Source organism: Balearica regulorum, chromosome 1, assembly GCF_011004875.1.
Source record: "Balearica regulorum gibbericeps isolate bBalReg1 chromosome 1, bBalReg1.pri, whole genome shotgun sequence".
NCBI classification, from domain to species: Eukaryota; Metazoa; Chordata; class Aves; order Gruiformes; family Gruidae; genus Balearica; species Balearica regulorum.
In genome coordinates, this window is record NC_046184.1 from 123,743,880 (window position 1) to 123,759,677 (window position 15,798).

General features: G+C 34.7%; 1 protein-coding gene across 3 annotated transcripts in view; it reads right to left on the bottom strand.

Annotated features, from left to right (window-relative positions):
* Nucleotides 1-15,798, bottom strand: part of USP9X (ubiquitin specific peptidase 9 X-linked) — a 113,246-nt gene that overhangs the window by 52,522 nt on the left and 44,926 nt on the right. For all 3 annotated transcript variants that reach the window (XM_075774106.1, XM_075774088.1, XM_075774097.1), the window contains 5 exons: nucleotides 14,323-14,529; nucleotides 13,264-13,400; nucleotides 7,983-8,116; nucleotides 3,194-3,281; nucleotides 1,325-1,667 (listed from right to left, as the gene is read on the bottom strand). In XM_075774106.1, coding sequence (XP_075630221.1) covers nucleotides 1,325-1,667; nucleotides 3,194-3,281; nucleotides 7,983-8,116; nucleotides 13,264-13,400; nucleotides 14,323-14,529 — 909 coding nt within the window. The remainder of the gene's footprint in view (nucleotides 1-1,324; nucleotides 1,668-3,193; nucleotides 3,282-7,982; nucleotides 8,117-13,263; nucleotides 13,401-14,322; nucleotides 14,530-15,798) is intronic.

The following is a 15,798-nucleotide window of genomic DNA, read 5'->3' on the forward strand; positions in this document are numbered from 1 at the left end:
TATTTTAGGAGGTGAAAGTGACTAAAATGCTCAGTTACAAAATACAAACAATACAACTTACACTAAGGTTATTTATCTAAGAATCAAAACTAAGAATTAACTAGTTTAAAGGAGTTCAGTGCTAGCAAAAAAAACCCCAATGCTTTATAAACAGAATAAAAGTAGTTTCTATATTCATCTTCACATTACATTCACATTTTCAAGTGTTTCAGAGAATAGGACAACTATTTTTTCAGATGCTTGAACAATCTACATCAAAGATTTAAAAACAGTATTTTAAAGTATTTAAATGGCTATGAGTGGGTGGAAGGGGGACAGGCAAATGAGTTCTGGTTCTAACCTGATAATCTAAATATTAATTACTAGCCACCAGGTCTGAAAGCAGCCCTTACAGACAACCCCTGCAAGATACTGAGCTGAGGCTTCATGAGTTCTGTCATGCTGCCAAATGGCAAGGCAGATCCAAGGAAGCTGATTCCCACAACTGAAACACGCTAGCATTATGTGGGCACTTTGTACACAAACACTACATGAAAACTTCTTTGTATAAAAATTGTAATCTACTTTGGTTTTAACTATTATCACCATGATTAAAATACCTAACCCTTCAACAAGCCACAACCAAAATTACTGAAGACTGCTGCTTTATATATGGCATGTTTTACAAAACATAGCCACGATAATCGTGTCACAGTGTGCTACTGTGGGTTCTAATGCAGCTCTTGAAAACTAGAAATACTCTGAAAAAATTAAGTATCAGATTAGATGATGATGCTTTTCACCAACAGATTTGGCAAGCTTCAGAAAGCTACAGTCTTCTTATTGAAAAGCCATAACTACGTTTAGGCATAAGGTTGTGGATTTAAGATGAAGAATCAGACCAGTGATTACTTGGTCCAATCTAGAATCACTCCAGTTTACCGTACTAGAATCAATGACATGAACTAACTTACGAAGTGTACAAAAAGTTTAATTCTAATATGCGTGTGTGTGTATGAGAGAGAGAGAGAGAGAAACCTACAGATAATTCACTTGGAACAATCCTTTCTTCTTCAACAGCACAGGCAAATTTTTAATCTCATGTGCATATACAAGTGTAGTTGATGATTCAAAAAAAATTTTCCATTAAACATCAGTCTGCAAATTTACCAACTTACATACTTGCTGGAAAGACAGCGGAGTCAATATCCATGCACTTAGTTTGAAAATTAGCTTTTTGTAATTCCAGCCTATAACTAATAAATTACACATTCCCAAAAATACACAAAGAGACTGAGAAAGACTTAGCAGTTAACCTTTCAGATGTTTCCTCCAATTCACTTACCCTCCAAAGGTAGTCTAATCCTATTAATTCCAGATCATCCATCATATAGGCTCGCCTCTTTGCTACTAGCTTTCCTTCTCGACAGTTCACAGCTTTGAAGAAACGTTCAAAACATTTCATTCCATTTTCTGTTAATAGGGAAGGATCCAGCTGAAGCACATTATTTTCAAAGAAGTCCTTATTAATGTCAGGGTCTAAGTCTGGTTCATCCCCCATTAGTTTGGAATACCATTTAAAACAGGCTTCGCGATCACAAAGATAAACCGCATTTTCAGCTAAACACTTCCATATTTGCTTCGCCTGAGGGGCACAGAGCCACAGCTGACCATCCTTCAATAAAAATCTTGAGCAAAACAAAAAGACAATTAACAGCACTGTCTAATAGACATCTAGAGTTACAATTCAGTAAAAAGTACAAGCAAAAAGGTGAATATGCATATTATACATGAATATATTGTAAGTATGACCCTGAAAATTTTATTTACATCATCAGTTCACTCATAATTAGCCCCATGATTTCTTAGTAAGTTTGAATGGATCAAAACCTTATACTCCAAACAAAAAAGGAATAAAATTCAGCGAAAAATGTTTTACACAAAAACATCGAGCATTGTTTACATATTATGTACAAATAAATGCACATCTCCTGATGTGAGCTATTCAGTTTAAAAGTCAGGTCACAACATAAGAGATTAAATTACTTCTGCAATCATTCACTATGTTTTAGCACTCGCTTTAGCAAAATCACAAAATAAGTTATCAATTCTATGGAATAGAGCCAGAAACAGATGTCAATGAACTGGAATTTTTTCCTTTTATTTAAGTAAGTTTTTCATTTGTGTTACATCATTATTAAAGAATTATTAAGAACTTCAATTCTGAGAGCTAACACTGTTTCAGGAAGAACAAATGATAAAGTTCTTCAAAATATTTTTTCTGATTCGAAATCTTTTATATCTAAAGGAAATAAAGAACTAAATTATAGCACTGCTTTTCAGAAATTGCTACCTACATCGTCTACATTTGACAGTCATGGGACTTCATAATTTCTTTACATTAACAACTAATGAACTTAAATTTACGGAAGTTACAATTTTTAACATGCAGGAGTGATAACTTAAGTCTGCTATCCCTATGCTACTGTGTGATGTCATTAAACAGTTGTTTAACTCTTCAGTTTAGTTCATGAAAATTCTTGGTGAAATTTTAAAAAGTAAAAAAATCTCCCTTAGAAAACAAGTAAAAATAGTTCAGAACTTGACAGTTCATGTATTTTTACTTGTCTAAAACAAGATTAAAACCAAGTAAGAAAAAGCTGAGACACATTGCCTAAAAAGCATCAATATACCGCAGCTCTGTGATGAGCAGAGATCCTTTGTTTTCTTATTTTACTCAAACAGCAGCTGGTCAAAAGTAATCCAAAGTTTATGATCATGGATTTAAATATGGTGTGTTACAACAAATAAGGCCACGTGGACATACTTCTACATGGAGTATTTTAAACTATCAGCTAAGTTATCCCAATATGTATGTAACTGTATCCATATGCATGCTGGATTCAAGTCAGTAGGGTTCTGCACACAGACAGAAAAATCCCATACAAATCTTAGTGCAGAATCAGAGCCTTGGATTGAAAGATCCTAATAAACTTTATTTGACTATTCCAATACTAGCACAGAAACCCTCCGGGGAAAAAAAAATCCAAACCAAACCAAAAACATTTGGTGTATTTTTGCATTTAAGTTTTGAATGAAGATAACACAGTAACTTAAAGCTAGGTAAGAGAAAGAGATATTGAGTTGGTTTTTGTTTTTCTTTAAAGTATTTAAAGTACTCTTACAGAATTTAAACAATCAAGTTAAAACTAACCGTAAGAAGTTAAGTCGCTCCTGTACTTCCTGTACATGACTGTATCTGCTTCCTGGTCTTACAGTTTGAGGATCATATTCACCATGCTCTGCAAATATAAAAGGTTTATTAGACAATAGATTCTGAAAAGACATACTGACTCTAAGAGACATGACATGTTTGAAGACTTGTTAGTCTGAATATAATTAAAACCACTCGAAAACCAATAAATTTTCAGTAAGTTATAAGAAAATAATTTTCAGCAGCCCGCTGTTAATATTTCATCCTAAATTAAAATGGGTATAGGCAAAGATTACTGATGTCTATAATCAAATCAACACTGATGTGCAGATACATGTGCTCATCATTCAGTATAATGAAAGTATTAGAGAACAATTAAGAACCTGCATTCTACTTATTTGGATCAATTTTTCCTTATTTCAAGTAGTCAGTTTGAAGTCAGAAGTCAGTTAAAATAAAAGTATACCAAGCATGTAATTCAGATTATCCAGTGTTTTTCCTGAGGATGCTTTCATTTAATTACAGAGTATCTTTTCTAAAACTTCAGTTGTCCATTTTTAAGGTTTTTCCTCTCCAGAGGAAATCATGACTCCAGTTCTTTAACACCTTTGTAAGCAGCTATGTACATGACGTCATTTAGAGGAGGAAAGACAACTTTATTCTCTGCAAGTTTCCAAGTACAAAAAAACAAATGCCTGTAATACTGACAAGCTTGAAACAGAAGAATTTGAGTAATTTGAAAGTAAGGCAAGCAGTCAAACTTTTATCTGCATTTTATCAAATCTCAGCATAATATTTTGTTTAACATACAGCTGATTGCTTCATAGGAACTTGGTTTTGGTGTGGTTTTGTTTGGTGGGTTTTTTTTTTTTTTAATTAGAGAGTTATTAGATCTGTACTAGTGCTACCTTTATCTGTACTAGTAATATTTCATCATGATGCATGTTCATGATGACAGCTCCATTATAAACTAATTCATGCCATATTTCTCATTTGCAAAAGTTTATAGATCGCATTTAACTAAGATGATCCAGCTGTGGGAGACTATCAGGACAACATCCAGACTCATGGTAAAATTTATCTTCAGAACTAAAAATGAGGATCTCCCATTGTATCAAGGAGGGGAAAAAAAAAACCTCCCACAAAAGAAACAAGTTTAACAGCTGAAGTGCATCATCAGTGTTTCAAAATCAGGAGAAAAATAATTGTCATAAATACTGCTCTCTATATAGAAATGCAAAAGGTACATTAGCTTAAAAATCAGATAAAAGGGAAAACAGAAGACTAGTAGTTAACTGATGTCTACAAAACTGGAGACATTGTGCTCACCAGAAATCCTTCAAAAATTTAAATTGTAATCCTAATGTAGTGAGTATAAATGGGCAATTATTAAAAGATGAAATGTGAAAAAAAAATCAAAGAAATAAGCTAAAATAGCAGAGCAAAAATTATTTAAGCATTAGAAGTAGAAAACCTGAAAAATACGCTGTTGGTCTAGCAAAAGAAACAGTTACAGTAGATAAGAATATTGCAGAGAAAGTCAAACTAATTACTTGAAGTGTTGGGTGTTTGGGGTCCTTTTTTTGTTTGATTTTGTTTTGTTGGGGGGAGATGGCAGTGTTCCTTTGTTTTAACTATGGGGACTATCTCAGCTTCTTTTTCCTGACTAGAGATTAATTCATAGACACAAGTGTCAATAGTGGCAATGATAAAAGAATTCAAGTATTAAAGGCCAGTCAGTTGCCCAAAGGCATTATGTATGAACTTAAGAATTCTGAAAAACTGTGAACTATGAAAAAATTCAGTCTCCCTAAATATTCTCCATCTCTGCTTTTTTCTACATTTGTCCAAGTTATCTTCTAGAGTGTACATCCCACAGCAAGTCCAAGTGTGATCTCCTTCAAAATGCTTTCTACATACAGGACGGTTGGACTTGATCTTAGAGGTCTTTTCCAACCTTAAACATTGTATGATTCTAGGAGCAGAACAGTGAACAGAGAAATTATAGATAAAAGAGACTGCTTGAAAATTTAGGTATAATTAGTGATAAACACACATAGAAGAAGATCATATGGCACAATTTCTACAAATAATTACATTTAATTTACACTTTGGATTTATTACTTCAGAAAAACAGATGATAAAGGATAACTGAGTAGCAATCTTTTCAAATTTTCAAAAGGTCTTTGATAAATAGTCAAAAAGATGAAACTTTGACCTCCTTCACAACTATACAAAGTAATAGCAGGTGTCTCATCTCATGGAGGACTTTGCAGACTTGGAAGAAAGGGTGAGTTCAGTAGAAGAGAAAGTCATAGATCATGGAAAAAAATTCTGAAACAGGTTAGGCTTTTCTTTAACCTTAAAAAGGCAAACATGTAACGGGGAGTATGATTAAAAAAAGAATATGCTTTAGTGAATAACAGGAGAATAAGAACACTGTTCTCCACCACAGAACACAACTACGGAAGCCTTCAAAGAAAATAAAAATACAGCAAATTCAAAATTGATAGTAAATAAACAATCACAAATTACACAGTAATTGTGGTGGTAACCGCCAAAAAGATCTGTGGGCATTTTTTTTTTCCTATGGCATTTGTTTGACCTGTGCTGTTTGGATGTTTGCCTTGAATTTTCTCCCTCTGTCCCATTCACCTTCTCCAGCTCAGCTTAATTCTACAGCTGTCCAGTTCTTTCTTTCTGTCCTCACATCATGAAGGAAGGCATGGAAGGCAAACTTCACAGTGCTGTCTCTGTGTTCTGCTCTATTTAGTATATAAAAATGAAACTGAAAGAAGTTGCGCAAGAACTGTGTATTACAGTCTTAGTGCAGTATCTGAAACATTAGGAGATATTTTCTGGCTGCCCTCAATCATTTAATAAAGCATCTAATAAAAAAAAATCCTCATAGTTGTTCATCTGGTTTTGTACTCTGATGCAAATGAGTAGTAGTTCTACAGCAGCTTCGTCTCAAGACGCACAATTTAAATTGCTTTGTAATTAGATTCAATTTCAACTCTTTGCACACTTGTAATTCCTATCATGCTGAAGATGTTTGTATTACTGCTTTACCGAGTCATTATAGTTAGGGATGGGCAGGGCAATGGGATGTGGTTCTTGGCACAAGAAAAGAATCATGCAAGACATCAGCCTAATTTTTCTGCCAAAATCATCAACAATGTGATAGGTAAACAATCTTGTCAAAAATGACCTTTTGGATTCAGAATTAAAAAATAATTGAAAATAATGTATAACAGTTCATGCATTAATAGTATGTGTAGGCTATTTCTGGACAAAGACAACACTGCATTAGAATGTAGTTGTTGATTATGTTTCCTTCCTAACGCTGAGGCCAAACCCCAGATTTCATAGCTGGCCAAAGCCCAAGAAAAAGAGAGAATTGTCGAATCACAGATTCTAAGCTATCTATATAGTTAATATGCAAAGTTCCTTATAAACAAAATCGAATTTCTGCACCACTTTAGCAAAGTTAAAGAGCACTCCAACAGCTTAAAGAAGTTACGTTAAATAATATTTGCTCTATGCCACCTTGCTGGAGAAGACTCAGCCTAAGGCAGTATGGCTTGAGAACAGAACAAAGCATTTAGTGTTATTTTAGCATTAAGTATTGCAATACTATCATTAAAGAACTTAAATTAGAGTAACCCCCCTCATGTATTCCCTGAACAGAGAAATATAGCTGCAGAATGCAGATTTAGCTTTATTGTCACTCTCATTGACCCATACCTGGCTGAAGCTATCACCTACATATAGCACCACTATTCAAACAAGTCTTCAAGAATGTATTTTGGATATCTTTTATCAAGTACTCCAAAATTAAAGGTGTCTAGGCAACTTACTACCTAAGCATTGAAAGACACACACACGCTCTACAATGTGCAAATATCCTGTCCTCTCTGAACAATCTACATTGTGACATGCATACTATGGCATTTTTAAGATGTATCTGAAAGGCTGGTAGGATGTTACGATGCCAGGGTAGAACGGTCCCTAGTTCCAGTCAGTAAAGTAGATGGGGGGGACACACATGGACAACAACACAGGACATAAATCTCCTCCTCCCACTTCTGTTGGCTTAATTTTATATGTAAGTACTGTGGTCCAGTGTAACAAGGAGTTTTCTGGTCCATCATTCTCCATCACATCCGTACTTCTACCTACCTATTAGCTAGAAAGCTAATACAGAATAAGAGAGTAAGCTCATCAGTGAAGGGTTGAGTTTAGCCTAAAATATATAAATACTAACATGACGTGTTGCTGATAACAAATGCAGTGAGAAAGCAAATAAACAGAAATGGGAGTTGCATGGTAAAAAGAAATGGTATGCCTGTGGTTTAAAGTCCTTTCTGTGACAAACTCCAAACACTGGCTTCAAATAGAGGTGATTTTAAAACTTCTCAAAGGAGCCTAGAAAAATTCAAAACTAGAAGTGGGACAAAAGCCAAGATTATTATTAGGACTTTCCACAAAAATAACCAGCCTAAGTAGGGCAAGATAATGTTTATCAATCCACAGATAAACAAGAGCTGCCACTTCCCCATATTCTGCTGTAAAACACACCACGTTTTCAATCATGAAACAACACATCTACATTTTAAGCTTTTCTTGTCCAATCAGACACCACAAAGGCTCTCAATCTCACAGATGCTCAAAAATTAAACGAATAAACTTAATAGTTATTTTGTTATGTGAATTTGCTTTTAACTCCATTTTCAACTGGGGTTTTCATACACTCTATTTATGAGGCAATTTTTATTTTTAAACTTACCTTTAGCATACTGCCTCATGCTTTCCATATAGGCAGAAAGATTTTCTGCAACCAATGTAACTAGGGCATGATTGTGCTGAAGTTGATTGATTAAGTCATGTCGGTAAAACACATGGGGACTTCGCTGAGTTTGACTGAAATTAAAATAAAAGTGTTAGAAGAAAAGCAAAGAAGTTTTGCACCTTACAGTTCAGAAATCCATTTAAGAAACTCATCTTTGATGCAAGTTCCAAATTTTCCTAAAAGATTTCTAATAAAAAGCCTATTAAGTCTCTGACAGTATTTTCGTTTTTTTTCTTCTAACACATCAACAGTTCTTAGCAGTTATTAAAAGCAGTTAATTAATGAGGATTATACAGTTACACTATGCATGAAAAATATCAAAGCAATCTGAGCAGCTCAGTATGCTGCAGGGAGAATATCTGCAGCAAGACAGGAATAGAAATACCTGCCCACAAACTGCATAGTAAAGATAGAGACCCTCAACTGTAGTATAACTACAATAGACATAACCCCAGTTTCTTCCACATCCATTCGATATTAAAACACTAAGTAAAACTAGGTCAATTTTCAAAACAAAAGCTCACGATCTTAAAACTATAGTGAAGAATACTAGTCAATAATCATGTCAATTCTTTCAGTACTTAAAAAGACCTGCACAACTCTGCATTGTTTTTTCCAAACAATATGTAACTGAAAAAATGTTGGTAGAAACATAAAAAAACATAGTTATGCAGAGCATATAGTCTAAGAAAAAACAGAATAGTTTTAAAAAAAGAAATAATTAGATGATAATTTAAGTCTAGTATCAAGATCTGACCAAAAATGCTGCTGTCAAATGATACCAGACATACTTAGATTACAAAAGTAAACTGCAAGAGAAAATACTGAGCTTGGGTCCAAAACCCAGATGTCATGAACATTATCATATTCTAGAACTTAGGCACTAATCACATCTGCAGAAGCATCTCAAAATGCCTCAATTTCTGTAGATCAGAGCACTCCTTGTGGTTGCATAAGCAATGCAAGCTTGCGCTGCTCCTCCATGGTAAAGAGGAAAAAAAAAAAGAAAAGAAAGGTGGGAGGGGGAGAGAAAGAAAAGAAAGAAAAAGCGAAAGGCGTTCCTCGCTGTATTACCACTCAGCTGATCCCATTGCCTGCCCTGAACAAATATGAATGCAATTTCAGAACTGTTTTCCTTTCCTTCAACACTTCAGAAAGTAGACCCCAGAATTAGCTGAATGGATTACAGGTAGAAACTCTCATTCTTCCTAGCAAAGAGGGTCTCCGTACTAGATGACCTACAACACTCTACCATATCGCTGCAGCTTTTTGAGAGCAGTAGGGAAGGCAAGAAATCCCAGTTCCAGCGTCAGTTGCTAATGATCTTGCAGCTGACAACCACATTTCACTGCACATGTGACAACAACAGATAAATTGATTCACTGAGCCAAAGATCAGTGTCCATCTGGGTTTAAAATACATAAGCCATCAACACCCTTCCAATGATTTTGTTATCTGCAACCAACAGAATTTGGCCTGCTAATCACAGAGGTCTTCAAAAGATTAAATTTCATAATATGTAGAGCTTTCCAAAACAGCTTGGAAAAGGCACTTAAAACACAAATTGTGTTAAAAAAAAAAACCCCCAGACATTTTTTGGACAGAAAACAAAACAGATGGAAGCATACAGGACTTCATACACCCAGAAAGAACATCCTCTCTTTTCACTTTGAGAAACTTTCCAATTACACTTCATTCCACCTCCACCAACCCTCCTTGCTCAGCATAAAAGAGCAGCAAAACCAGCAAAAGATTGGATGTCTCTATTTTAGTGGCTACCCAAGATGTTATCTCTAGATAGAGAGATGCATTTACAAAAGCGTAACAGTAAATAAGAACATTAACTATTTGGGAAATACATATGATGAAACAACTAAAGGAACAAGCAGAAGCAAGATGGGGTATTTTGCTGAATCAAGCTACTGGCATGTCTATTTATATACTCATAATATTATGCACTTGTATCAATCTTACAAAGTAGCACAAAAGGAAAACATTATTCACAGAAGACTAAAGAAATCTTCTGCACTAGACATTTTTTACTTTTCTCCTTTCTCAACCGCATGCACAAACAGTAAATTTGGACACATCGATTCATCTCAGCTAGCAACTACTTCCAGAAGTTGAATAATTGTAATAACTAGACTTATGAGTTGTAAGTTGTTACATACTATTTGTGAGCAACATGTCAGATGTTATTTTGATCATCTGCTAGGATGGAATCAAAGGCAAGACAATTGTCTTTAGGCACAGAAAAAAAGCTGATCTGACAAGACTTTCTAGCATGCTTTCTAGAATTAAAGCAAACTCCACGTGCAACTATAGAATTATTCCATAAGCATCTGAGGTTAGGCCAAATGATGATGTTGCCAGTGGGACATATTCCCTTAGTAATAACTTCAATTTTTCACGTTCCTTAGATAAGAGCAAAACTCATCTTTTCACTGCGTTTCTACTAAAAAGCCAATGTATAGGAAGAAAAATTAGCATTTTGAAATGGGTACCAAAGTACTTTAGAAAGACATTTAATAGTTAGAATGCATGCTTATTTGCTAAAAAAATATTGGCAAAGTGACGAAGACAAAATTCCAAACAACTTAATTTGAATGGATTTTTTAAAAAATTATTTATCTGCACATATAACTTGCCCAGCGTAATACTACACATGTAACTCAGCTTTTGAAGTTAGGAGTTGTTGTCCTAGACAAACAAATGCTATGTGACCAGGCCCAGCAAATTCTACTATTTAGGCTAAAAATTGACTTGAAGCTAGCATTGTTGTTGCCTTAAAGTACTAGCAAAAATCCTAAACTCTTAGAGCACGTCCTCTCAATGTCTAGTTAATTCCTCTGGGCAAGTAATTTACGAGACCAATCTTACACTGCTTGAGTAGATACAGGTCAAACTTAAGTGCTTGAAATTGGTCTACAGGAGGCTCTACCTCCATCAGCCAACAGAGAAAATTAATATGATTGATTACCTGTACACTAATGGTCAGTATGTTGAATAATAAAGTTGACTATTCCTTAATACTTGTTAAGTATCCTTGCACCCATAAGAATACTTGCACCTAAATAAGAATTATTTTCTTACACTGTTGCCATTCTGGTTAAGCTAAACTCTAAACTCACCAAAACACGTAGCATTTCTTTGTGGTTGGGGAGGTAAATTTTGCCAAAGCAACTGTATAACCAATTTGTCACTTTGCTCAACTGCATGAATAACTAGCAACAATTAAATCCTCCTCTTCAAAAGAATTTCTAGTTTTTGCCAAGATTCAGCAGCCTTAGTCATTTTGGACCAAAGTTTTAATTGCTGATGCCAACCAACTGAACCACCCCAAAAGAGTAGTATATAGATTATGAGATTAAGGTTTCACACAAAGCTCCATGAAATGTTTCTAAGGCAGCTGTCACAAACACTTATTTTGATCTATTTTCGATCCAAATTCTAGAAGGATGCTAGAAATTGTCAGATAAGGTAAGCTGATAGGAGCAGGCATTAGATACAGGCATTGTAATTTCCAAACTGTATCAAAGTCAAGTCACTAGAAAACTCAAAAGGGGTGGAAAGTCACTGATTACTTCAAAATTATGTTTTCACTCACTAGGTTTCCCAGGCAGCTGGACAGTAATACCACCTGACTGAAAAAAACCCTCCCTCAACAGTATTTTGCTAACAAAGGCTTGTCCACAGGAGGAGGTCTTTATAAGTCCCTTGATGAAAACCTTTAATTCAAAAGTTTACTTTCCTGCCATATGCATTTTCAAATTCTGCATAAAAATGAGGTATTATCACATACTGCAATGCAGACTTCCCTGCAATCTGAGGAATGGAAGAGATAGCCTGCCCAAAAAAAAAAAAAAAAAAAAAGAGAGAGATTCAAGCCATCTAACTGTACATATACCATACAGGGAACCTAAATTTCCACAATAAAAAAAGTTAGGTTCCTCCCAAAATTAATGCAGACCAGAAACCTAATCAGTGCCTTGAATGAGCTCTGCTTCAATAATTACTTAAAGCAAAGCCTCTATGTTAAGGCACTGTGTCAAAAAGCATTCAACTTGAACAAGTACCACGAATAACCAGGCAGCTACATTCACCTGGATCTTACAGCATGTAAAAGGTTGAGGACTCCAAGACACAGAAAACAGATTTATCTGCTAATAAGCAGGTAACTTTGTAACCTTGCTGGAAAAAAGTCAGTCAGTAACTTGAAACTATAAAGGATTAAAATATCATGAAAATTGAGAAAGATGTTGCAAACTAAACGAATAAGGAAACCTCCAAAAGCCAGGAATGCACTATTATCACAGCTCCTTAAAACAGTATCAGTAAGAAGACAGTGTTGTGTAAACTGAAGGCTTATTTTCTTCAACTTTCCCTGCCTTGATCCTTCTTGTAAGCAGACTGTAATAGCAACACCGATTTGAATAGTTTACCTCCTTACAAGAATTAGAACAAAGCAATTATGCAACACTGATAATCAACCATCATTTTTCTGAAGTTTGTAAAACTTCTGATGTGTATACCAAAAAAATGTTAGGGGTACAGAACCTCAGATATTTCTGTAGTGAGAAGACGTTTAAAATAATGAAAATAAACACACATATTTTAACAAGTCCAAATGGATGTTTTTTCTTTTTTTCTTCCTTTCAAAAACCCTAAAACAAACAAAGCCCCCATAAAACAAACATAAACCACAATAAAACAAACCCAACACATTTCTAATCTCTTCCATTTAGGAAAAAGAATCAGTATTTTTCCCAAAAAAAAAAAAAGTTATCTTTATTTTCAAATAAATAAACTACATGACCTGTATAAATTTATTGTCAAAGAATAGGGATGGGTGGGTATGTTTGTGTGTGCATACATACATATATGGACATGAAATATATTTAAACTTTGTAAGCTAATTCCATTGTTAGGCAGGGAAGTCCATCGATAACAGAAAAACACATCCAGTTTTTCCACAAATTCGATTACTATTCTAAAAATTAATAAAAGCATGTTTAAGGAAACAGTTAATGCTTTCTTACTGAACCGAGGTGTCTGAATTTTTAGAAGCTATTTATACACATTAAAACAAACTCAAGAACATCTTCAAACACAGGTTATGTTTTCACCTAAGCTTTCCGTGCCTCTTGTAAAAAAATTTGCCTCATTCCAACCCATTCAACTTTTAAGAGACAAAATTTTATTTGCCTTCCATTCTTACCTCAAGTTTTGCGGTGCTTCACCAAACAAACTGCAAATTTCTCTAATCTGTTTCAGTGCAGGAATGACCCATTTGTCATTTGTGCGAAGCTCTTCTATAAAACGATCTATCCACTGGATCTTTTGTGTATCTCGATCCTTAAAGAACAAACATTTATAATTAAAATCAAGTGTACTGCAGAAACTATCATCATTCCCTTACTTTATTTGTTTCCAAGATAGAACAGAACATACAAAGCCACACAAATAGTAGATCAACCGAGTTCTGAAGCACACAATCATAAGAAAAGTATCTGAGCAGCCATACATGTTGGCAGAAGGTATCAGTGTGTTACAAACTCTGCCTGCATGCACTCAAGCATTCAGTGTGTATTTAAGACCACCTGTAGCTAGATAGTATCCTCAGTGTTTAAATAATTTGGTCTTTCCCTTCTTTCATTTATTTCCACTCACTGGTACTCAGAGTCAACTGCTGTAAAATACCAATAAACAATGAGAAACTGTTTCTTAACAACTGAAAAACAAAACCTGCCAGTGGCTGTCAAGACAAATAATGGATTAATTTGGAATCACCATAAAATATTATTCTGGAACACTTCCACAGCAGTTTGGGTGGGGAAGGAGAGAGTGTAATAATTTTCACTGTCCCTTGCTAGGTCCCTTTTAATATTATACAAGACCTACAAGGACTGAAAAACACCCAAACAAATTAGCATAATCAAGTTGAGAAAAAAGCAAAGACAGGAGTGGGGCTGCTTATCGTTCCTCCCTATTTACTTCACAGTTTGGTGCTTTTCCAACTGCTCCAATGTGGTCATTACGGTATGTCACCAACTGCAACAAGACAGGCAAACATGTATTTCACTCTCTCCAACTAAAGCACAAACCGCATTATTTAAAATACGTCCAATAACATTCTAAAAATACCTGGATGTTGACAGAATAATACAAATCTACAAGGAACACTTTTGTTAAATTACCAAATCCCTTGAATTTTCATGGGAGATTGAAGGAAACTGTCAGTGACTTATTTCACCATAGGACATACCAGATTACTCACCTGTGAACAGCTGTAATCTAAGATTTTAATATGGGCACTAAGAGCCTGGTCCATGATATCAACTGGTACATCGTCACTATGAGCCAAATTCCACAAAAGGTTCAGTACTTTATGTGCCATCACACCATCCTTGTCATCCTCTGCAAGACGACGAATTAACTCAAGTAGTTTCTCACGCTGTTTCTTGCTTGCATTTGTCCAACTTGCCTAAGAAAAGATTGTATTTTATATGAAAAACAGTCCATTTTAATTCTACACATAACCTGCACTGTTAACAAATGATGCAATAATAAACCGATGCAACTATATGAAGAATTCACATTAATTTCTTTCATAAAAAATAAATAGTCCATTAGATCAGTACATAAGTCAGACAAAAACTGAATAGCTCTAGTGTTTACAACTAAAATGTATTCAACTTCAGACTTAAAGAAGAATCTTTATTTAAAGATCACAAATGTGCTTGTAATATTACCATTGACAAGTTCACCAACAGTCAAAATAGAGTGCTCAGCTGCTGCTTGCAAATGCGTTCTCAAAACTCCTATGCTTATACTTAAAAGACTTCTTAAATAACTCATAATCACTAAATGAGTAAAATTTTTTAATATCACTGGTGCCTCTGAATCTGACTGAAACAAACATCCTCTGCATTAAGTTAACCTTTTTCTGAGTAAGTTTCCAATAGAGCATTACTTCATATCCATCTCTCAAGGTCAGACACAACTTGCAACAGTTTACATGTAGAATTCCTGAGCATTTAGTTCAGTATCTAGATTACAGAACTTCAGACTCATATTTACCAAACTAGGACACCTCCATTAACTGGAGCACAAATTGTGAGTATAACACAACTATCTAAAACCAGAAAACTGAGTCTAAAAAGTTGGCTTGCATTTTTCTAGTACAGCTGGTCACCTCCTAGAAGTGAAACAGGAAAATAAGCCAAATAGCACCACTGCTGGAAGCTACAAATGTTAATGGTAGCATATGTAAAAAGCCAGTGAATAACAGACTTTCAGAAACAAGTTGTTTTGCAATTTCAATCAAATCATTATATGTTTATAAACATTCAACATTATCTTCCTGAGACTGTTTCACTCTATATGTATGTTAACCAGAGAAAAAATTATTACATGATAAAGAGGAAGTTGGGGGAGCAGGGAACGGAAGTCCTTGATCTCCTCTACTTAAAGATCAAAAGTAGCAATGCCCAGCAAGCTTGATGAAACCTACTCTAAAGCTAAGAGAAAAACACTATTTACTAAACCACCAACACTTAGTAATTTGGAACAAATGCAAAAAACTATTTAAGTAACTTATTTTATTTGAAAAATTCAATATTTCTAGGATTTCTAAATGTCACTTTAATACTACAGGCCTCAACAGATAGGCATTATCCAAAAGCGTTTAAACCAGAAAATGAAACTGTCAATTAAACTAGCATAACTAGTCTTTGCTTTAGACAGGAAGCAA